General features: G+C 37.0%; 1 protein-coding gene across 1 annotated transcript in view; it reads left to right on the top strand.

The window, feature by feature from the left end:
• kif6 (kinesin family member 6) overlaps positions 1 to 20,329 on the top strand; it is a 49,493-nt gene extending 29,164 nt beyond the window's left edge. Inside the window, exons 14-22 of the mRNA XM_086095001.1 lie at positions 7,539 to 7,641; positions 8,119 to 8,174; positions 14,284 to 14,334; positions 14,443 to 14,530; positions 14,620 to 14,755; positions 16,569 to 16,639; positions 18,557 to 18,625; positions 19,021 to 19,101; positions 20,053 to 20,329. Of these exons, the coding sequence (XP_085951127.1) occupies positions 7,539 to 7,641; positions 8,119 to 8,174; positions 14,284 to 14,334; positions 14,443 to 14,530; positions 14,620 to 14,755; positions 16,569 to 16,639; positions 18,557 to 18,625; positions 19,021 to 19,101; positions 20,053 to 20,203 (806 nt within the window). The 3' untranslated portion in view covers positions 20,204 to 20,329. The remainder of the gene's footprint in view (positions 1 to 7,538; positions 7,642 to 8,118; positions 8,175 to 14,283; positions 14,335 to 14,442; positions 14,531 to 14,619; positions 14,756 to 16,568; positions 16,640 to 18,556; positions 18,626 to 19,020; positions 19,102 to 20,052) is intronic.
• Positions 20,330 to 20,732: the final 403 nt, after the last annotated feature.

The following is a 20,732-nucleotide window of genomic DNA, read 5'->3' as shown; positions in this document are numbered from 1 at the left end:
CAAACCAATCTGCGTCAAAATCGCTAGATTTCAATGAAATCTAATGAATTTATGGGAGCCAAACACTCAGCTTGCTCTATTGCTAATATATCTATGGTCTCCTGCGCAAGCTAGTGCACCAAGTAGCATGTAGGCTAACCCATACAGCATTCAGGATGTTTGCCGTGAGGACTATTTATTATGGTTTTACAACATAAAGTGTGCAAGTTAGTTCAGTAGAGTTACTTCAGCTTAATGCTAACATATATGTAAAATGTTCCTGCTAATGGTTAGCATTAACAGTTTTAGAAACCTTTAAGCCATGAATATTTAAAGGAGGAACACATTTAGACAGATAATGTAACAATACTCACAACATTCTTTGTCCTCTATGAAAAATGACTACCGTAATATTAAAGTATTTTGTTAAGTCAATCACAGTTGTAGTAGAAACAGTTCTTCTTCGTTTGTGTCTGCATGGCGGTATTATACTGCGGGCACAGCGCACTGAATTGGATTGCAGTGTTAAATCATGATGCACAAACTCTTTTTCTAACCCCATCTCAAATGCACATGATAAATCTGCTCAGAGGTATTTGCAATGTTTTTTTTAAGTAAATGTATACATAAATATTTTGAATATAATTTTGTCATGCAGAGTCCGTTTTTTTGTCATCTCATTATCTGGCAGATTGCTCCCAGATGTGTCTTTGTGTTCTGAAAGTAGAACGTCATCACACTGCCACATCCTCTCTAGGGCTTTAGATCATAATCTAAATGGAAATGTAAAAAAAAAAAGAGAAAAAAAAGCATGCTGACGTGATGAAGATTGCAGAACAAGTAAGTCCCGGTTTCTTGTGGGCTAGTCAGTGTACTTTTAACCTTACATTGAATGCAACAGGAATGCAGAGGTTCCTGAGAGTCAAGCCATTTAAGCACTAAGACACGCTCTTTAGCTGGGGCAGCTGCATTTATTTGACTTTTCCTGCCTGGTTTTGTCTAAGTGGATGATGATGAACCCAAGCCCGCATAACTAGTTCAGTCATAGCCACTGGGCAGTGGATTTTGAGCCAGCAACTCATCAAACTGAGGCTGCGCTCCTGTCTGCTTTAACCACAGTTCCCCCTTCCCCTCATTTTTGTATATCTGTGCCCAGTGCGGTAAAAAGGCCAGTGGAGGGCTAATTGCTAACAGTGTCCCCGAAAGAGAAACCTATTAGAAAAATAAACACACATTTAAATCCAGTTCAGACAGATGAAGGTAGGGAAATCAATCAATCTGGAAAATGGAACATGGAACATTATGTTGGTGGAGCAATGCTCATTCGTACCACATTATCGTATTCTTTTTGCACGGTAGGTCATCTAATACAGACCAGATCATCTTTTTTGTCATGGTGTACATAATATCCTCCAATTCAACCTCTTCTTTGTTGACCTAAGGAAGTGAATGAAGCATCTTCTCTTCAACTACTAAATCATAGAGAGCACTCATGTCTATCTGGTAACGCAGCAAATATGGGGTTTTGTGCTTTATGACCAGTGTTGGAAACGTTACTTTAAAAAAGTAGTCACCCATTACTTGCTAACAAAAGTAACTCAGTTAGTAATTGAATTACATTATAAAAGTAACTCATTACCAGGCAGAGTAACTATTTTCAATACTTTAAAAAATTGTTTTATATAAAATAATTTGGATTATTATTATTATTATATTTTTTATTTGTTTATACAAGGAATTCTAATTATGTCCAGGCTATATAGGGTGTTTTAATTTATTTTTGTGAATATTTATGTCACACAAATGCCTCACTCCTTAATGACAGATACCATAGACTAAATATTCTACCACTGCCATTTACTAAGGCAATCAGAAAAATAATAAAAATAAATAAATGCTGGATATATGGTGATTTGTGGCGCATATGTCACCTATATGTAAATTTTGGACAGTCGTAAGACAGACGATTTATTACACTTGGTGTGTGTCGCTATGTGACTTATCTTTATCGCTGTCATAGTGCTTCTGGAGTTGCGATGTCCTAAAATGGTTCTTGGTGGTACAGAATTGTCAGCAATTCGCCCCTCATGGCAGCCGTTTTTTGGCAGATCTCTACTGTTAGTTTGATCTACGTCAGTCTTGTCAATGTTGTCAAACCCCAAATTAGTTCAAGGCAAGGGACGTGGACTTGCTAAAATGCTAACATCATGTTCATTGTGAAGGAAGACATCTCGTGACCCGCTTCCTGCGATACCTCCAAAATAAAAGTCACTACCCATTCCAGCTGTCAAGACACCTTTATTGTGACGAGATGCGACAACAGTGCCAACAAGACATTTTCATGAATGGACTTACCGGAACCTACTGTAAGCTTACTTCGAGCCTCGAAACTAATGAATAAATTGTAATGCGACGCATTTCACATACAATAACGATAACGACGTTTCAAATATAGGGAGAATAAATAGTTAGATCAGTCTGTTTATGAAAAAAGTTACCTAACGCAGTTATTCCCAACACTGTTTATGACCATGCCAACATCTTACATTTAAAGCAAATATTAACACAAAAAGAGTCAGTAATTTAACATAAGACCTTTTTGTTAATCTACACCTTGCGTACATTCTGTTTACAACACATGTAATAATGTTTTTACATGCACTCCAATGATCATGTTCTGGACTAAATCAGAAAATGTCTACTTCCAGTCATGGTCCACTTGCATAAATACACCTACTCCACACGAGACGCGCATGACTGACATTAGAGTCCATGTAAATGATCCAGCTGCTCCATAATCAAATCAGACGACTCGGGTCACTCCTGTCAGTCTCCAGCACACTACGCATTGAAAAGAGTCTTTTGCTTTCCAACCATAATAAGTGACCCTGTGAACAAATTTTGCCCAAAGTTAGTTTTGGCGAAAGCACTCAATAAAATCTGGAGCATGGGCTTCAAATAACATTTTCGTACTTGTAACTTTTCATATTTAGTGCTAAATTCTGTCATGACCAAATTATTGAATAGCAGGTGGGAAAACTGACCTTGTGACCTTGACAATGAAGTGAACGGCCACACTAATGCTTAAATCTGCACCAGCAAAGGAATGCTTTCCTGCGGTTTATTCACTTTGAAGTTTTAAAAGCACAATGGGTGATGACCTCTTATGATAATAGAATGTATAGTTGTCACATACATTTAAGAGCATAAACATTATTGTGAACTTAAATTGATAAAGTTTTAACCTGTTGTGTCCATTTTGGAACGTTTCATCTATTTTCCTTTCACTTCATGTTTCTTTGTAGTTTAGCAACCAAAATAATGCACAGAACAAGTGAACACAGGTTGTTTGCTTGATCTTACAATGCAGATTCACATTGCAATTTGTGATTTAAAATTCACATTTTGCGTCTGCAAACGGCCGTTCATATGCCGCAACGTCCCTACTTCACCCACGTATTGTAAATAGAACAAAGCTATTTGGTTGGCACCGGGTCCGACATAAGCGGTGGCCTGATGGCCTCGAGGCCATGCTCAAATTTATTAATTAATCGGATTTAGTCATGAAATTTGTACAGCATTTAATTGTCTTTGTGGCCCAACACAGCTCCTCAAATAAAGTTATTGATTAGCAAAAATTACTCCTCGAAGAAAAAAAAATTCCAAGCCTTCTAACAAACTTATTATGCACCAAGGTTGTTTTTTTTATAGGCATAGTTAACGAAGAAACTCAAATTTAAATGTTTTCATTAACAAAATAACAGAAAACAACCTGAAAGTACATCTTGGATTTATAAAACTATAATAATAGCAAAAGTGTTTGTTTTCATTTGTGTCAATTAATATCATACAGGAGCATTCAGGGTTCATTTTAAATGTATTTATTTTGGTTTTACTGTACTGTACATCCCTAGCAACTGAATAATTTACAAAGCATTTTTTTATCTTGCACTTGAAAAAAATCAACTTATTTAAATAATACTAAAACTAATAAAACCTAAACTAAACATTTTAGTGGAAAAACCCAAACACAATAATTTTTTTAACTTGCACTTGAAAAATAAAATCCATATGCCGGTATTTTAATAATACTAAAACTAATTTTATTTATTTATTTTTGTAATATTTTAGAGAGGAAAAAACAAAAGCAACTGAATTTAAAAAACAAAAGTCAAAACAAAGTCAAAACTAGCTATATTGACAAGTCCAAAACTTGTGAGTGGGACATGCCAAATTCACGTCCAGCCAATGAAATAAAAATTGTATACAATGAAGGAAACACATTTTAAGAGCCTTTTTTGTTTTACAGTATTCCCTCATTTATCGATGGTGTTAAATTCTCAAAAATACTTGCAATAGGTGAAATCCACAAAGGAGTTAGCTTCATTTTTTTTATATTAAAACCCCTCACCTGCACACACATTATAGACTTTTCTCAGACGCATTAACATTTTCTCACATTTCTCGCTCGTTTAAACAATCTCAATGTTCAACCCTTCATAGATTTCCCAAATAGGTACACTACTGTACAAAAACAAAAAAAACTGCAAAATTGCACTGAACAAAATCTGAGAAACGGCAAACCTGCGAAAGGTGAACTGCGAGGGAACACTGTACTGGTATGTGTGTTTTCATGATGTGATTCTCGTGATTCTGATGAGGACACCAAAGGCACTTTTATCGTGATATTACCCCATGTCTCTATTTGCGTGCTGGATAGCTCATTGGATGGTTACATTTGAATGAAGTTTCTTCTGGTTCTGCATCCAAAAGCCTCCATTGTAACTGCGAGCATAACAGATGTCCCCGTTGAAAAACTGTAAATGATGACCTTTCCATGGAAACCATTCCTGCTATAATTTGCTCCGCTCTTTCCATAGCACATCATTCTATGTCAGCTTCCTAACTTTGCCAACACATAAAACATGGCCCATCGGGAGTTCATTTTCTTTTTTGATGACCACACTGGAAGTAGTCTGCACTTAGTAGAAAAAGTTGATGCTGTCAGAACTACAGTTCCATTGTGTCCCGTGCACGCTGCAGACTGAGCTCCTTCACATGAGTTTCCTTTCAGCTTGATTTATTTTTGTCTCTGGCAAGTACAGATGGATGTTTTCTTTCAATGTACTTCAGATTGCTTTTAGAGCTAATGAATGTACAAGGTGTTCCTGTAGTAATTCAGGCCGGTGATGACTTGTATTAGGCTTATTAGGGCTGACAGGAGACTCGAGACGTCAAGACTTACATCTTACTATAAACTCTGCTAGCATGTAATGAGATGCTGATGGGTCTAGCAGACCTTCTACACGCAACACACCATCTATGAACTTGGATGAGGCTTTCGTCGCAGTTTACCTGTCAGAAGACTACAATAGAAGCATGCACAAAATGTTTTCGACTTTTCCTTGCCATTTGTAAACAGCAAAGTTGTGTAATGCATTGAGGGAAATGTATCATTATACTTCACATTAGTGTTAAGTTCGTCAATGAAAACAAAAAATAATAATTTTGTCAACATACATTTTTCACCGGACTAAAACTAGACTAGACTAGACTAAAACCCTTATTAATAAACAATAACTGGGACTAAATCAATATGATTTTTTGTTGACTAATGAAGACGAGACGACTAAAATCTATGGACTTTTTAGTTCATAAACAAAAACGAGACGAACATTATATGATTTTGTAAACTCTTGTCTTTGCTAATCTGTCACGTCTGTGACACTGTCATGTGACACAGTGACACACCCCCTTTCAAATCTGCAGCGAGCGAGTGAAACATGCAGAAACAAACACATGGGACAGACAGGAGGTGGATTCACGGTAAAGTTATAACATAACATTAATCCAACGGTTATAACGTTCCAACGATAATGTTAATCGACTGCTAACTAATGCTGGCTAACTTACTAGCTCATAGCATGGAGCCATAGCCACTTGTTGATATACTGTAATTGTGTGTGAAGTTGTTTTTTTGGTTTTGTTTGTTGTATGAGAAATAGTTTTAGATCCGAAATGTTCAACATAATCTGCTGAGAAAAAATATATACAGCGGTAAAATGATTGTCCTGACTAAAACTAGACTAAAACGTTGACAGTTTTTGTTGACTAAAACTAGATGAATAAAATTATGTTTCCTTGAACTAAAATAAAGACTAAAATGCTAGATTTATATAAAAAAAAAAAAACGGGATGAGTTTGACCAGCTATGATTAAAAACTAAGAAGCGTGATTGAAACTGGACTACAACTGAGACTAAATTTAAAAATGGCGGATTAAATTAACATTACTTCACATCACATCACAGTTTTTTATTTTGTAATTTTTAATGGGAAAAAGAGAACAGTCAGCCCCACACATTCCTCTGCAGCAGTCTGTCACTACTTGGGGGCACGTAGATTAGTTAATTTATGTATGTGAGCTCATTATTCCGCAAATGATGTTAGTACAACATAAAAGACAACATGTTGAAAATATTCCCAGAATGTTGCCCTTAAAAAGTCGAATGAAGTGCATTTCCCTTAAGAACCCCAAAGACTCAAACTGTTGAGGTTGGCTCGAGCAACACATGCTTGTGAGATCCCTGCTGGTTTCAATCAGGACTTTCCGAAAATAACGACTGAATTCCCCACTGTCCTTATCCCACATGAGTAACTGTCCTCTGTGTCTGCTTTGTTGCAAAATTCTACACCATTCACAAAGGTGCATGGAACTCATTAAAGTTCATGTGTGAAACTTTTTATGCCACTGGAAACTTGGCAAATAATGCCATATTATTGCATTATTTGCGTTTTTACTTCTTTTTTTTCCAATACAGTCTGTATCATAGATGATAATATATGATGAATCAAGGGAATATGTTGCTTTGTGCTTTTTACTAATAGTAATGAATTAACTATAATTATTATGATTTAATTACTTTTTAGGCTGGAAAATGTAATCATTGGCCTAACCTACAGAAGCAGTGTAAAGTGTTGCCTTTCACCACCGTTTGTATTCAGTACATGAAGTATCTTGCCAATCAGATTTCATATTTACAAGTAAAACAATGGCTTTTCCGTTCCAAGCATAAACCTGTGTAAGCGGATGTTTACAACTTTACGAAAAGTGGTTGTTAAACCATATTATGAGCCCATGAAAAAGCAACTGCCGCTGGGGGGGGGGGGGGGTTACCAAACTTGCGTCCTTTCCTTGCATGCGGTCCGTTGCTAATATTGTGGCGAGGCGAGTTTCTTTCATATATTGCTGATGTGTTCTAAACGGATGGTTACTCTATACAGTATTTGTGTCTATGTTTACAGGAAGACACCATGTCTTTTATTGAAGTAATGAGTTATATGTGGGAGGTCGACAATGCCGGTGGGGTTTTAACTCACATCTGGCGTCCAGACAGGAGTTGGGTATACCTGTGGATTTGGATCAGCTCAGATCTCGCTGAAGCTTCATATCAGATGACTAATTTATATCTGAAGTATGGAAAGATAACAGCAGTGTTTGGATGGACATTGGTTGTGGTTGTATTGCAGTCATTCACACTTTTATTTATTTTTTAATAGGAGCTCGGCTTTCAATGGGAAAGCAAGAGGCCTTTGAGACCTTTATCACAGACCATGAGGACCATCACATCATTGAAGACAACAAGAGTCTGCTCAAACAGAGGTAGTTTCAAGATTCAATATGAATTCAAGAAATTCATAAGCAACTGTAAAGACTCAGTGTTCTACAGTCTTTAAACCTGTTGAGATTATGTCTGAGCTTGAACTATTCAATAGAACAGGGTAGCTGAGTTCAAATCTGGATTCATTATTTTTACTAATGTTTTTAAAGGGGACATATGGGAACATTTACTTTTTAATTGCTTGTATACAAATATGCCCACACATCAAGTGTCAAATAACCAGCCATTCTGAATTTAGATGTCACAAATTGACTAATTTACATAATGCTGCCCATGACTTGGCATTTAGGCAAGGCAAAGAGCCGCCACATTTAGCAAATGGCCAAGAACCAAGCAGAGTTACGGCGTTAGAAGCACAGAATCACAGATTCCAATGTTTTGCACTGAAATGTTTATATGATGTACAATCTGATCTGATCTAATTAGAAAACATTTAATACCTTTACTGTTTAAAACAGGTCAGCAGAAGTCAGAAAGATGGGAGACCAACTTCATGACGCCAAACAAAAAATCAGTAAGTTGCTTCCATAAATGAAATAATAATGTTATGTTTGGGTCAAATTTGCCTGATGAGATAGCTTCATGCTAATATTCAGACCTGTTTGGTATATTCCAATGAGCTTCATAACACAGTTAAGGTTCAGTTTCATTGGCATGAGTAGCTTAAATTTAACTATGTACCCATGCATACAACACACACACCTTTTCCACTTTATGGTACATGCTCGGTTGTCCATCTGCTGAGCTACACGACAGTATGGCATACAAATACCACAGTTAGTGGTTCAACGGTGTTGTAAGTTCACAACATGAACTTGTAACTTTTGAAAAAGAGTCCAAAAAATTCAAAAACAAAAACTGATGCGATCATCATCTTGCCCTATTGCTGTGCTGTAGCTCTGAACACTGAAGTATTGTACTCTGCAAGTCTCCATATTATTGCTGTCCTCAATGCACAGAGACTCATTGTCCTGATGTCCTCCATTATTGTTTGTTGGTGTGTCTCCCAAAAACACTCCACAAAAATGGATGACATACTGTGGGCATGCGACTAGTGTAAGGCTCCATGTGGCTTACATTTTCCTACCCCATTTTTGATTTTTGCGTAGTTTCCACTTTAATGTTTAAGATAATCAAAATATGTTAAAAAACAAACAAACATAAAAACAGACCGAGATAACCCAAGTAGTCATATAATCAAATCATATTGCGTTTGTGGAATATGAATTTCAGGGAGCGACCATTTTGCCACTTGCTGTCGACTGAGGATGACGTCACAGCTGCTCAGGGCTCAGGTAACGACCAATCACGGCTCACCTGTTTTTTTAGGTTGATCATGTGACATTCCCAAGCTTAGCTGTGATTGGTCATTACTTGAGCCCTAAGCATCTGTGATGTCATTTTCAGTCAAGAGGCAAAATGGCCGCCTACTGAGATGGATCGAAAGGGGTGGATTTTGCTGTTGAATCCATTATTTTTGGGTCGACTTCCCCTTTAAGATGTAAAAGCTTATTTGCATTTGGAAAAACACCCAGCAAATGTCTTGATACTGTTAAATATTACTGCATTATTCGACACATGGAGTCGCATTCCTTCAGGATGAGGAGTGTTTTTAGTGGACGGTGGTTGCCTCTTCTGGCTGGAAAGTGGTGCTGTAATATTAAGCTCAGTGTGCTTGCCTGCCATCTTGGAAGCTCTGCTTGGAAACTAAATGCAATATTTGTCTCTTGGTTGATGTAGAGCGTAGAAATGGTGCAATATAGATAGAAGCTTTTTACTGCTTTGTCCGTTGGATGTTTTCAGCATTGGGCTCCAAATCAAAGCGAGGAACAGCAGCCTCTGCAGACATTTGTCCAAACATTTCCTTGGTTTACAGGATTATTCTTGGCTACTTTGTATGGTCATGGAATCGAATCTTGCCGATGGAGCATATGTTCTGAGCACTTACGTCCAAAAAGTGCACAGACATATATTTATTTAGAAGGCTCTTTGGTTCACGTGTTGAACTGTATGCATGGCAGCAGGATGTGGACAGGAGGAATTCTTGATTTGTGCAGCAGACGTGGAGTATTTATGCAGTGCACGCCCATATAGAGCTTTTGGTAGTTTGTATTTCATTCTCCTTATCTTTGCCTTTCATGATAGAAATATGGATTTGAAAGCAGCATTGCCGGAGTACAGCATGGGTTCTGTGAATTCTCACAAGATTAAACATGACTACTGCTCCTTGAGCTATTATCACCTTCTCACACACCAATCCAGTAAAAGCACAGAATGTGTGTCCAACGCTCACTTATGTATAAATAACAATTTATGTTTCCTAATTCATTTTTAACACACAACTGTTGTATGAAGAATGTACTTGATGTGTCTTATGACATTTGATTTCAAATTACAACCTATGTTGATTTAACAGGCTATTGATTTTTTTTTTTATATGCACTTCAATCAACACTCACGGAAACTGGATAGCATTTATCATCATGATCCCGTCATGGTAATCATGCAGCATTACAATTTTAACTACTAACCGACAAATCATTCATGTGGCTCATATCTCGAAACTGTTGCTGTACATCCACAACATAACTTCTGAGAAAATGAGAGGGGCTTTGTGGATATACATTTGAGGATGTTTGGTGCCTGAGCCCTCAGAGATGACCTGCGGAGGTGAAATGGATGGACTATTGTGTGATGAAGCATTGCACATTGCTAGTAATTGACACTAGGAATATAACAATAACGGCGGCATTATTGTGATATTGTGATATTAAAATTGCCACAATATTGTCGTTGTCATGTCACGATATTTAAAGCAGCACATCTGTTAAAAAGGCGAGGTTGTATTTCATTTATGCATTTCTAGAATCATTATTAGTAGTAGTAGGGCAGTTTAATTTTAATTAGGAATGTTTTGGCCACTGCGTTGGTTTTCACTCCAATAAATCAGTCATACTTTCTATATTTTTCAACATCTCTGTCCAAAGTACAAAAACATTACTTTTGGCCCGCTTCAGTCAAACAAAACATTGTGAACTACATAGACCATGATACTTTGCACCGCTGAGCCAATAGAAGCACATGACGATGACAATTTCTCTGTCACTGCTGTTATTATGTACAAAAACACAATATTGTGCTTAATTTTTCCAATATGAGCTTTTTTGTTAGTTTGTTATTTATACAATATCATGAGTGTTTGTACAGTATCGTGAGCTTTTTTTATATGGCCAATAGGGGTGTGAATTGCCTAGTAGCTTGCAATTCGATCTGTATCACGATTCATAGGTCACGATTCGATTCGATACCGATTAATCCCGATACGAATCTATAAGTAAATTATATATATTTTTTAACTCAAATTAAAAAAATACTAATCAATAAACTTGTACATGTACACTGTAAGATTTGTATGAAAATGTACTTCAGGCTTATAAACTGGGGTCCACCGTATTTAACAAACAAACAAATCAAATTTTAAGGCATAATGTTCCATTAATATAACATTCTTCCATGCTTAAAATGTGAACCCTAACTCTAATTAAGACATTTTGTTGAATATTTCCATCAAAAATGTATCTTTAAAAATCGATTTGGCTGCATATTGAATCGATACGAGAATTGTGCGCGGTAACATCGCAATATATTGCCGAAATTTTTTTTTTAACACCCCTAATGGCCAACTTCCCCACAATATTGTGATAATTATCGTATTGTGGGGCACATATCGTGATATTTATCGTGCCGCGATGTTTGGATATCGTTACATCCCTACTTGACACCGGTGAAATTAATCTTTTGTTGATTTATTTTATGTTAAAGTGTGTAAAAATAGCAATTTTTTGGGGGTGTTTTGAATATGTCATCATAGTTATCCTTGCATTTCATCCTGATTCATTTACTCTTTATCACCCAGCTGTTTTTTTCTACACAGTATGTATAAAAATAGATATATTATAGCTTCAGGTCAGCGGATGAGACATCGAAACGGGGAACCGAAATATTAAAATCTGAATGATTCCAGGAGAATCTGAATGTTAGTCCCAGTCCAAATGGATTCTCAAGACTGGATGTTGAAACTCTTGATGGCCCTCCGAGAAACCATGACTACGATGCGGCCTGCAACAAAGATGAATTTGAAGTATCAGTAACCCAATTGTGTTCAGTTTTAAGGTAGCCCAACAAAGACAACACATCCCACAATCTAAGTTTCAGAGGTTGCAGTGCAAGCCTTCAACTGGCTGCAGGATCGCTTAACAGAGTCATAGAAGTGCACCGTCTACATGGACGAGACCTGTGGGATTGTAATGGAAACTCACCGCAGGAGATCCTGCCATCCAATACCTTGAAAAGCTCTCACTCCTACACATAATTGCCTCAGTAATTTACTTGTCTTGCTATCTGATATACTGTCCATTTCATTTCATCTGAAACTGAAATTGCTTCCTTTCTGGTTAATATTGTTTATACCCAAGTGTTCCTAACTGTGATTGAGTTCGGTTGGTTAACATTTACTCGACAGTCGTGGCTCGGAGATTGTCGCTCATATATGAAACTCAATCTTCTCATTTGGGGAATTCAAGCTTTTAATTATTGGCAAAGAGAATGAGGAAAAGATGACTTACCCATATGTTAACCTGGTGTTAGTCCCACAAGTGAGGCAATTATTTAAATAGCCTTTTGGATGATGCCTGCCTTCTCACTCATATTCTCTCTGTAATGTCAAATCATTACAATTATATGCAGATCTGCCACCCCGGCTGGTGCAGTTCAATTATTTTTCCTTTGTCACTTTAAATTGGGTCGTTTCATTTCTTGGCACATTCATACTGGTGTGGTTTAGGAATTTTGGCATTGATCCTATCATCAATGAATGTTTTCATGTGTCACTTTGCTGACAGGACACAATTCTTCCTCAGTCTTGGCTCAGTCGTGACCTCAGTTCTCATTGCTTCCATACATAAATTGGAAGGCTAATGTTTCTGTGGTCGTATGTGGTGTAGCACTATTGTAAGCATGTCCATACACATATTTTTCCAATGAGATTTTTTTGCTCTAGGACAATCCTAAGGATTTAGATGTCTGTTCTCTTGTTGTTTTGACACTCCACTACACAGTAACACACGTCTGCCTTAATGGCAGACCGAACTGATGTGACATCCAAACTGCCTTGTTTGGATGTCAAATATTAGTTTGACACAACAAATGATTTGACATTTTGAACACTACTTTTAACTGGATAAAGTTAAACAGCACCTCATATGGAACTTAAACTAAGACCTTCCAGACCTTGCTACTGGCCTGAGGCTCTACTGCCCACATGGCCGTGGCACAATTCACCTAATTTGGATGTAAACTCTTATGTTTCATTTCAAATCCATGGTGGTGATGTTTAGAGCCAAAACATGAGAATTGTGTGTATGTCCCGATATTTAGGGACCTGACTACCACCTTGTCAGTGAAGCATGGTGGCGGTAGTGTCATGGCGTGGGCCGATGCATACTTCAAAAGCAACCAAAGGGTTTTTTAAGACACGAAATAGAATCTTATGCAACGTCAAAGTCAGTCACCTGACGGGAATCCGATTGAGCATGCACTTTACTTGCTGAAGGCAAAACCGAAGGGGAAATGCCCCAAGAGCAAGCAAGAACTGAAGGCAATTGCAGTAGAGGCCTGTCAGAGCGTCACCGGGGATAAAATCCAGAAACCGGTGATGTCTATGCATTTCAGACTTCAGTTAGTAATTGACTGCAAAGCGATTTGCAAGCAAGCATTAAAAAGTCAAAATTTGATTTATGATTGTTAATTTGTCCCGTTTTTTTTTTTGTATCCTTAAAAAGTGTGAGAAATATACAATCTGTTGTAATTCCTACGCAGTTCACTTGACTTAGACGTTAAAGTGTCTGTTACATTTCAAATCCATTGTGGTGGCATTTTGAGCCAAAAAGATGATAATTGTGTTGATGTCCCTTTATTTATGGACCTGACTAACTTGAAACTGACAAATATAACATGTACCGACCACATGGTGAAGTGAAACAAAACAGTGTGTCTCAAAGAAAGATATTTCCATTCAAGAAGAGGTTTATACGTGTATTGTAGATAACTGCAATTACTATGCTGTCTCGCATGCGGAGAAACTGGCCGGTAAATAAAAACGAATAAAACGAAACGATCTCGGATGAAAAGTAACATTTCCACAGATGTTCCATAGGATTGAGATCAGGGCTCATTGAAGGGAACTTCAGAATTGTCCAATGTTTTGTTCTTAGTCTTCCTTGGGTATTTTTAGCTCTGTGTTATGGATTGTAATCGTTGTGGAGGACTTATGACTTTTGTCTGAGACCAAGCTTTCTCGCATACACATTTCACTTCCGAGTGCCTTGATAGCCTTGCCGTTTCATTTTTAGCCTGCACAGATTCAGCACATCCAGCAGAGCAACTCCAGAACATAACCAAGTCTCCTCCATTTTGCCTTGTGCGATTAAATATGAGAGATTTGCTTTAATGTACATTATGTGCGTTAGGAATGTCCAAAACGTGCGAGACTGTCATTATCTTAGAAATATTGTTGGAAAATGTTTCATTTTCATTCAATTTTTTTCATCTTTTCACGTTGTCAGATGAGTTTAAGAAGCAGTTGGAAATGCGCCGAAGACAGATGGCTGCTTATGGTATGTTTGTTGTGCATCCCCCAAAAGAATCCAAATATTAAAATTCAGTTGACTCCTCCTCCTTACCATTCTGAACGCTTTTACTGTACTGTGGTGAACATACTGTAGGTGTGATTGGAAATCACAAAGACGCTGGGGAGGAGGTGGATCCAGTGGAGGAAAACCTGCGTGCACACATTGAGCAAGAAAAAAAGATGTGAGCGTCATTCAACTTATTTGAATGAGCAATTACTCCTAACTAATTCCAATACCTGTATGTGTTGTGCTGCTCATACCTTCAATTAGTTACAAGAGCACCGCTTGCCACTTGAAAGCGTTGAGAACTGAGATTGAACACCTGCAACTATTGTTGGAGAGGGCCAAGGTCAAACTCCACAAGGACTTCCAAAAGTGGTGGAACGAGGAGGCTTCCAATGCGCAGGTGATTGAGCTCATCTCTCTTCTCAGCCCATGTGGAAAGACCACAGAAACTACAGCAGGGGACACATAATGGTTAAATCAGTGTCAAATCTCAACTACTCGAGAGGGCCTTAAATGTGTCCTTTTGTTGATGGAAGTTTTTTGCACATCAATCGTGGCCTCTAAGGACACTTAAGTGCATGTAAGTTGATATGCATATGTCCCTGACTTTGGAAGCCTTTATGGCGCCAGTGTGACCCTTACAGCCGCTGTTCAACATCATACAGGAAAGGTCCTTGGCCATTTGTCATTTGTTGGAGGAAAGTACACGTGTTACAGAAATATTAGGCATTCATTATAGGACAGGGGTCTGCAACCTGCGGCTCCGGAGACACATGTGGCTCTTTGGTAATTATCCTGTGGCTCTCTGTGCATCTTTATTTTTATTTTTTTAGATAAAATATTCTTTAAATTAATTGATTTAGATTTTAAAAAATAAATAAAATTAAATATTTTAAAGATGTCAGAGTCCAACATTTTAAGTTGTCAGAATAAGAGATGAAAGTTAGACGAAAAAGTTTTAAAACTGGCCTAAAAATGTAAAAATAAAAAAAATTGTAAAAAAGGAAAAGGAAAAGATCAAATTTACAACAAAATGTCCATGAAATTGTCAAAAATGTCAGAGAGAAAAAAAAGCAGAAAAGAAAATGTTCAAAAAGTAACCACAAAATGTCCAAAAACTAAATAAGAAAGACAGAAAATTACCATAAAATATCTTTGGAATTGTAAAAAATAAAAAAATTAAATTTAAGTTAGAAAATTAATTTAAAAAAACAAAAAAAAAAAAAGCAGAAAACAAAACATTCAAAAAGTAACTATAAAATGTCCAAAAACAAAATAAATCCCATAAATTACCATAAAATTTACACAAATTGCCAAAGAAAAAAAAAACTGAAATTGAAGCAGATTTTTTTTTTGTTACAAAGTAACTATGTAATGCCCAAAATAAAATAAAAATATCCCGAAAATTACCATATAGAATGTATATAAAATTGGTGAAAAAAAGAAAATTGAGAGCAAAAGAGGCAGAAATAAATAGCCACAAAATTACCATTTACCCATAAAATTGCCAAAAATGTCAGAAATTTGACAGAAAGGCAGAAAAGTCTAAAAATGTATGAAAAACAAAGTATGAAACAATTACAAAAAGAAATAATCTAAAAACTGAAGAGGAAAGATAGTAGAAAATGAATCTCATATTGGATGCTGCATATTTTTCTGTTATGGTGCAGCTCTAATTAGCTCTTGGGTCCAACACTTAACACACTGTTTCCTTCATCACTAAGTTCAAATGTTTTGCGGCTCCAGACAAATTTTGTTGTTGTTGTTTATTTGGCCTAAAATGGCTCTTTTACGGTAAAGGTTGCTGACCCCTGGTATAGGATTTATGTTAAATAAACATTTGTTTTTTATTTATTTTCTGGGGAAGTTTTACAAGTTGTGTCTATTTAACCGTTTAATAGCACGGTTCATATAGCAGAGTGAAAAGTAAGGATTCAAATGTCACATTATCACACAGAAGTCTCACTCATGTCCGCGGAAGAGGTAGTTTACGGCCATCTGACGAGCAGACATGCTGGCATATTTGAGACTTTATCATCAAAAACAAATGCATAAAATTGAACTCATACAGATGGTACGTTGTCCTGTAAATGGGCACCTTGTTTTTTGGAAGTACATGTGCCATTGATTTAAACAATGAAACAGTTACTGAAGCCAGTGTTATTATCGCTCATTAATTTCTCTCTGTGGCATGTGGCATGCATGATGCATAGGAGCCGGAAGACAAAGCAAGATCCTCATGCGCAACCTTGCCGCCGTCCTCACCCGGCACTCCAGGCTTTGAGTGAGTTTCTGTCATTTATTCTTCAAGTCAATGTTCACGATCTTCGATAGCAGCCTTTCCCAAACTAAATCCTCCCAGGTCAGCTTTTATGAGGGCCATAATTGACACAGAGAAGAATGCTATAAGCTTTTTTACAGATTATCAAGCGGGCAAACGTTTTCTTGTCATATGGTATTTTTATCCAGATTTACGGCTTTATAGTATTAACATTTCTTTTAAATTGCCTTTTACACATTTTACACCATGCCTACAATGAAGACCCAATTTTACTATACACGTGTGGACAAAATTGTTGTTCGTGAAAGAAAAACTCATGTGGTCACAGAAATAAATGAATCTGAAAAAGTAGTAAAAATGTCTTGAAACTTGACAAATAAAAATCTGAAATTGCTTTTGAATTGTGGTTCACCAGATTTATTTATTAAAACAAACTTGTGAAACATTCCTGGACAAAAATGATGGTACGACTAGAAGAGATTGAAAATCATTTGACCATAGGAACATGTTCAACCAAGGTATGGCCTCTAATTAGCATCACAATCAGATGGCCCATTTAACTCACTCACTCCCAGCCATTTCCACTGAAGCAACTCCCTTTGCTCCTGGCTGTTTTACTAGATTTTGACTGATTGTTTGTTTTTTGTTTTTTGCAAAGCCCACAGAATATTGTGTTCGATTGCTATAAAAACATGGAACCTACCAAAAGAAAGATTAGTCTCTTCTTTCATCAGGAAAAAAAGTATATTTCTATCCATTTCTGTTTTGCAACAATTAGCATTAGCAGATAGCCACCGGTAAGTTTCATCATTATTCACAAATCAGTTTAAAATAGTGGGGGAAAGAGCTTTTTGCAACATGGCTCTGGTTAATCTCTTATACTCTGCTGCCACCTGCTGGCCATTTTTGTAATAATTACCATTGCTTCAAGCATTCTCTTCAGTTCAGAGGCTGCATCAAAGCCCTCTGTATGCTCTAGCGTTAAAAATATTTAAAAAACAAACAAACATATAAATACGTCTTTGGGAGCATGGTAATATTTAAAATAGAATGTGATTTAAATCCTGTTGAACATCTGTGGAAGGAGTTGAAAGAAGCAGTGGTGAAAAAACTCATCAAACCTGAGACAACTAGAGTGGGCCAAAATACCTGCTGAGATGTGCTGAAGTCTCAATGAAACAAAAAAAATCATTTGATTGCACTGACTAAAGGTTGTGCAATAAAATAATAGGTCAAGAGTACCATCATTTTTGTCTAGGCCTGTTTCATAAGTTTGTTTAAATAATTACGTTGAACCAAAATTCAAAAGCAATGTCTTATTTTCATTGTATTTTTTGTTACTAATGTTTTTATTATATAGTTGATGTCATTTTCAAGTTATTTTTGTGACCCTTGTGAGGTTTTCTTTCATTAACGGGGGTAGCAACAATTGTCCATGTGTGTATGTTTTCTATCACGCAAACCGTCCTTTCAAGGCTCTGTCTATTTTCAACATGGCGTATTAATGGCTTTTGTTGCAAAAGAAGAAAAGGCCTGACAACAATGCTTTGTAGTATTAATTAGTTTTCTGCTAGTCCATAATGACAACCATGTTTCTAGGTCTCCTGTTTTTTGGCTCTCCTTTCAAAATGTTTCAGTTAGTAATCAGTATTTCATTCTTGTGTTAAGACATCCAATCATCTGTTTTCTATCCCAGATGCCTGTGGGTTCGGGCACATATAGACAATCATTCACACTCACACCTTAGGGAGTTTTGAATCTGTGAGGATGCCAGAGTACTTGTAGAAAACCCATGCAAGCACACCAAATTTCATCTAACTGCACTTTAGTTCATTATCTATCCAGCATTTACTAGATGTTGGAAATGTGTCAAACAAATTGACCATATTTTCATTATCACTCCCTCTTGTGGTCAAATAGATACATGGAGGCAATATCTGGCACTGATAAACCTCACTCAACAGACGGAGACTGCTCAAATCAGGACAGGTCAGCCAGTATCTCTCAACTTTTATCCAGTATCTTGACTGCATTAATACGGAAGAGGATTAGGGCCAGTGAAGAAAGAAAAAAAAGAGTTTGGCAGGATTCTGACGTTATACTCAGAATTCTGACTTTAAAGTCCGAATTCTGACTTTAAAGTCCGAATTCTGACTTTAAAGTCCGAATTCTGACTTTTTAGTCCTACTATTATTCTCACTTTAAAGTGAGAATTCTGAGAATAAAGTCAGAATACTCACTTTAAAGTCAGTATTCTGTGATTAAAGTGAGAATCCTGCCAAACCTTTTTTTTTCTCTTCACTGGCTCTAATCCTCTTCCGTACATTAGTGTTCATAGATAATTTGTCTTTTTAATGCAAATGTCAAATTTCTTTCCAACTTAGAGCCCTCGTTCCCAAACCAGCGTGGCCCAATACGGTGCGAAAGAAACAAGAGGCGGAGTTCACTTCTTCATCAGAGTGGAGGTAGAATAGCCAGATTCTTTCTTAAATTGTTGCTAAATATTTCCCAAAAATATTTTTAAATATTATAGATATGAAGAGATAAAAACATGCATCTACTTTATGGCCATCACTGGTTTACTTTCCAGTGTCAGGGAGTTGGAGTCTATCCCACCTGAATGTTGGCTATACACACTAGTCTACACTTTAGATTGGTTGCCAGTAAACCACAGTGCACATGGAGACAGACAAGCATTCACATTTACACAGCAGCAATAAATCCACTCTATAGATTCCATAAAGGGAAGATCAAAATCATCTTTGATTTCATTTTGATGGTGTATCATAGCAGGGATAAGCGGCTTGACAAGAGACCCTCAAGCATACTTGAATTATACATGCTTAATTTGACACTTATTCACACAAGCATTGTAACACGCATTGTGGAAACAATGCGTGTTACTTATGTTTGAGGTAGCTCGTCTTACAGCTTTTAAAGCAATATTACATTTGGTCTTAGAATTGTTTTCTATAGAAATTCCATTATACTATATAACATTTCAAACTTCTGGAGACAGAACAACCCGCAACCATAATGAGAACACGCGGTAAAGAAAATGGATGGATGGATGATGGAACAAGAGCTAAATGGAGCAAAGGGCTTTAAAATATTTGCCTCTAAAAATACTCACTCACATTTTGAAAGTTGCGGATTACTTAATGTATGCCACAAAGTTTTTATTGAATAAAAATTATTCATGGCAGCACAATGTGGCGTATAGTTAGTGTGTCTGCCTCACAGATGAGAAATTTGAGGTTTAACTCTAGGCAATCCTTTCTCTGGGGAGTTTTCATGGTCTGTCTTTGCTTGCCTGGATTTTTTTCCAACAGGTACTCCAACTTCCTCCCCCCCAAAAAATTGTTATGTAAAACAATGTGCATATTGTCAATTAGCATATTGTGTTGGTGTTACAGAGCCCTTTCCAAGTCTTCTCTTTCACCATCTTCTATCCCCCTGACTGGAGACCAGCAAGCCGATGCAGACATCCTGGCCTTCATCAGAGCCCGGCAAAACCTCCTCAACATAGCAGGTAACATACAAACACACTTCCACAGTATAAAGTAGTGATTCCCAACCACACCAATGTGCCACAAGAGATCATCATGTGTGCAATGAAAAAATATCCAATTACAATTAATTGGTCCAAAAATTGTAATTGACCATGTATCTTTGTTTATCCATCTAACCTGTGTATCCACTATGTTAATTTGTCAGTAAATCGAGAAGGGGCAATTGTTATTTCATAATCCTTTTTGTGACGTTTTTGTTTGGTGATATGCCTTGGAATTTTGAAAAACCCAATTTTAGGATTTCTAACACAAGTTCACCCAGCTAAAGTACTTTACATCAGAGCCCTACCCAGTTACTTCAGGTGTGCCCCAGGGCTCTATCCTGGGTCCCATGCTTTTCATTATCAACCTCTTCCTGACCGCTTCTATCTTTGTACAGACTTGTTACCAACTGCAACTTTGTCCTCTTCAGCCTCCCTCACAAGTCTCTCAATAACCTTTGACTGGTCTAGAACTATGTTGCAAATGTCAGCAAAAAAAAAAAGACCCTTCTTTCTTCCTTCCTTCCGGCTCAATTCTGAATT

This window comes from Leptonotus elevatus, chromosome 14 (assembly GCF_054856555.1).
Source record: "Leptonotus elevatus isolate MCC_2025b chromosome 14, RoL_Lele_1.0, whole genome shotgun sequence".
Classification (NCBI taxonomy): Eukaryota; Metazoa; Chordata; class Actinopteri; order Syngnathiformes; family Syngnathidae; genus Leptonotus; species Leptonotus elevatus.
The sequence above is the reverse complement of the archived record's forward strand: the minus strand, read 5'-3'. Positions and strand labels throughout refer to the sequence as shown.